Source organism: Apis dorsata, unplaced genomic scaffold (assembly GCF_000469605.1).
Source record: "Apis dorsata unplaced genomic scaffold, Apis dorsata 1.3 scaffold_68, whole genome shotgun sequence".
Taxonomy (NCBI): domain Eukaryota; kingdom Metazoa; phylum Arthropoda; class Insecta; order Hymenoptera; family Apidae; genus Apis; species Apis dorsata.
Window position 1 is genome coordinate 355,707 of NW_006263366.1, and position 3,964 is coordinate 359,670.

General features: G+C 41.1%; 1 protein-coding gene across 1 annotated transcript in view; it reads right to left on the reverse strand.

Annotated features, from left to right (window-relative positions):
- Window positions 1–3,958, reverse strand: part of LOC102681060 — a 6,418-nt gene extending 2,460 nt beyond the window's left edge. The window contains exons 1-2 of the mRNA XM_006610027.1: window positions 3,535–3,958; window positions 3,073–3,357 (exon numbers count right to left, since the gene is read on the reverse strand). Of these exons, the coding sequence (XP_006610090.1) occupies window positions 3,083–3,357; window positions 3,535–3,667 (408 nt within the window). The 5' untranslated portion in view covers window positions 3,668–3,958 and the 3' untranslated portion in view covers window positions 3,073–3,082. The remainder of the gene's footprint in view (window positions 1–3,072; window positions 3,358–3,534) is intronic.
- Between the last annotated feature and the right edge of the window lie 6 nt (window positions 3,959–3,964).

Here is a 3,964-nt window from a genome sequence, read left to right on the forward strand (position 1 = left end):
GTGAACGATCGAGAAATCTCCTCCGGAGAAAGTCTCCTCTCCCCTGCGTTCGATCGATAATCGCCTTTTCTTTCTTTCTTTCTTTCTTTCTTTCTTTCTTTCTTTCTTCTCTCTCTTCTTCTCTTCTTCTTTTATCCGTCTGTGCTCTTACACGGAATACCACGGTAAAATTGTAAAATTTGCGCGACGATACGAGAGAATATAATAATATCCAGAGAGGAAATAATATAATATGATACGTAGCTCGATCTACGCGGAGACGATTCCGTCGTTTGAGCGAATGTATCGTAAAATCATGTAAATTTCTATAATCGGCAAAGTTCGTTAACCCGACACGCGTTACGCACGCATTTCTCGAGGAGAGAGAGAGAGAGAAAAAGAGATGTCTCGAGATCCTTCCGACCAATGACACGTGTATCGAGCGTGTATTCGGACGCTTTACGACTTCCTATCGTTGCACGCGAGCCATAACCACGAGATTGCCTCGAATATCTTCGAACGGGACATTCTTCCTTCCTTCCTTCCACGTTCATCATTTCGTCGTTTCTCTACCATTTTCTATTCTTGGGATCGCGTGCCCCATGATTGTTCTCGTTCTCCAACCAATCCTATCGAACGACTAACTAAAAACCAAGTAGTTCAACCTGATCAAATCTCCCTAACGTAGAGAGGAAGTTTTACGCAAGAGGAGCAGAAGAAAAGAGAAAGAATTCTCTCCCTCTACTCCATTCTATATTCCGTGTTTACCGTCTGAAGGAGAACGAATTTCTCGCTAACCACGCTCAACATTCACGGCCAGCCAAACGTAATTTCTATTGTTGAATCACGATGGAAATGGTATCGCGATTTATCTCTCCGGTGTTGACCAATTGACTCCCGTCCCCACGAGTTGAATCGCGTTTCCAGGGATCGGATAGCACAATAGGCTGCTCGATTAGGACGCGTTTAGCACGCGATCGAGGGATGGGGGAGGGGCGATTAGTCAACGGCGTGAATTCCACGCTCGTAAACAGAAGCGTACGCGTAGGTATGTGGGCCTGAAGGAATTGCAGGAAGAGATCGATTCGCGTGGAAGATCGATTCGTCTCGGGCGGTGCGCACGGCCCGTGGTGGCGATGATGATGATGATGATGATGATGATGACGACGATGATGATGACGATGATGCGCTCGTTGAGCTGCGACGCGCGTGCCGCGGTTGCACGCGCGCGCGAGAAGTCAATTAATATTCTCGGTTATGGGACACGGGACGGGAGCGTGTCGAACGGTGCCTGCTTGTTACACGTGTCTCGAACGGTGGAGAGGATCGCGCACACCTTGGGCCTTGGCGTGTGCGAGATTTCGAGGAAAGTTGGGATTGGAATTGATCGGGCGCCGTGTGCATCTTAGGCTGCGTTCTCATTGAAGCGATGTCGGAGGAAAATCTGGGTTTCGTATGGATGGAAAGGTGAAAAGAAAATCGTGAGATTGGGATGTTCGAGAAAAATTGAAATTGACCGTGTGCGTCTTAAGCTACGTTCTCATTGAAGCGATGTCAAAGGAATATCTGGATTTCGTGTAGATGGAACGGTGAAAAAAAAATTGTGGACTAAGATTTGGAATGTTTGAGAAAAATTGACCGTGTGCGTCTTAAGCTACGTTCTCATTGAAGCGATGTTAGAGGAAAATTTGAGTTTCGTGTGGATGGAAGATGAAAAAAATCGTGAACTAGGATTTGGTGTATGAGATTTTGAAAATGATCGAATAAGGTATATATCTTAAGCTGCATTCTCATTGAAGCAATGTCAAAGGAATATCTAGGTTTCGTGTGGATGGAACGGTGAAAAGAAAATCGTGAACTTAAGCTAAGTTCTCATTGAAGCGATGTTAGAAGAAAATTTGAGTTTCGTGAAAAAAATCATGAACTAGGATTTGGTGTATGAGATTTTGAAAATGATCGAATAAGATATATATCTTAAGCTGCGTTCTCATTGAAGAGATGTCGGAGGAAAATCTGGGTTTCGTGTGGATGGAAAGTGAAAAAAATCGTGAACTAGGATTTGGTGTATGAGATTTTGAAAATGATCGAATAAGATATATATCTTAAGCTGCATTCTCATTGAAGCAATGTCAAAGGAATATCTGGGTTTCGTGTAGATAGAACGGTGAAAAAAAATTGTGAATTAGGATTTGGAATGTTTGAGAAAAATTGATCGTGTGCGTCTTAAGCTACGTTTTCATTGAAACGATGTTAGACAAAAATTTAGATTTTGTGTGGAATAGTAAAAAAAAAATCGTGAACTAGGATTTAGTGAATGAGATTTTGAGAAAAATTGATTGGAATTGATCGAGCACCGTCTTAAACTGCATTCTCATTGAAACGATGTAGATAAAACGATAAATAAAATCGTGAACAATGATTTAGAATGTTTGAGGAAAATTAATCGAAATTGATCATTTTACATTGCGTTCTCGTTGAGGCGATATCAGAAGGTTCAGATAGAAAAAAATAAACTAGGATTTGGTATTATGAAAGCAATGGTATTTTGGAAACGATTCAGTTAGAGCAAAATTTGGATTTTGCGTACTTAGTTGTAGTACAAGAAAAAGATAGAGTTTTTGGTGTATGGAATTTCAAAGAAAGCGTGCAATTGATTGGAATTAACGATGCACGATGCGCATTCTCTAGTAAAGCACGATGTCTGAGAGAGGAACGTTCGTGTGGATAAAATAGCGAAGAAGATTGTGTGGCGGGGGCTTTGGTGTATGGGATTTCGAGGAAAGTTGATACGATTAAAATTGACGACGCATTTTAAACTGCGTTCTCACTGAAGCGACGTAGTAGGGAGGAACGTTTGGATTCTGTTTTGGTTTCAAGGTAACAAGTATACACTGTAGGAATATTTAATATATGATATAATATTAATAAATAAGCGGATGTTGTTGAGACGAAGAAATATGATATAAGAATGTAAATCGAGAAAAGAATTGTTATTATTCGTTTAAAAATTCATGCGCAAAGATTGTAGTAGATTGAAAAAAAAAGAAAAGAAAGAAAGAAAGAAAGGAAAACAGAAAAAAGATAAATAATTACGTTGGACGTGTTAAAAGCTTTGGCTTCCCGAGGAAGATTCGGCAACGTTGAAAGACGCAGAGTACGGGCCGAAATTAAAACTAGCACTCTGCGCATTCGCTTGACTTTCCTCTATGGAAAGACCTCCATTCGTGTTGATGGATTCTGCGGAAGATTCCGCGAAAGATTCCGATTCACTAGCCTGTGCTGGATAAACTATAGGAAAACCTGGTCGCGATAGTATCGGATTCGAGAATTCTTCATTGAGGAATCCAAACTGTGGCGATCGTTGATCCCTCTTGTTACCTGTGCCAACATAAAAATCTTTATCATCAATCCACGATTATTTGACCATGTAACATTTCATCGTTCATTAATGATAAGAGTCTTTTAATATAAAAAAAATGTAAAACTCTCCTACTCCAAAAAAATTACAAAAAGAAAAAAAGAGCAAATGTTCTTTCTTTAAGTAAACAAACTGACCAACAACTTCGGATGTCGCTTCTTTTACAGGGCTCAACGACTCCTGGCTCTGTAACACTTGGGCTGGTTTCGCGAGACAGATCTGGCAGATCATCGTGCACAACACGAACAACGAGAGGATACGCATCGTCATTTCGACGAGGGTCAAACCTGGATTCGAGTGATTCGCGCGAAGAGAAGCGTAGAAAAATAATCGTAGGAATTCGTTGCGAGCGCGATGCTTTTATACGAGGAACCCTTCACCGCCGAAATCCAACGAAGACACCCATAATATTCCATCATTTCTAGAGATCACTGTCCATGCTCGTCATTGGCTTTTAACGAGTGGACGACCTTACTCTCCAGGGACGAACGAAAGTGGATCTCAGGAAAGTGTCGGCCGCTAATCAGCTTCGAAGAATCACGCGATGAAAAAGGCAAAAAAAAAAAA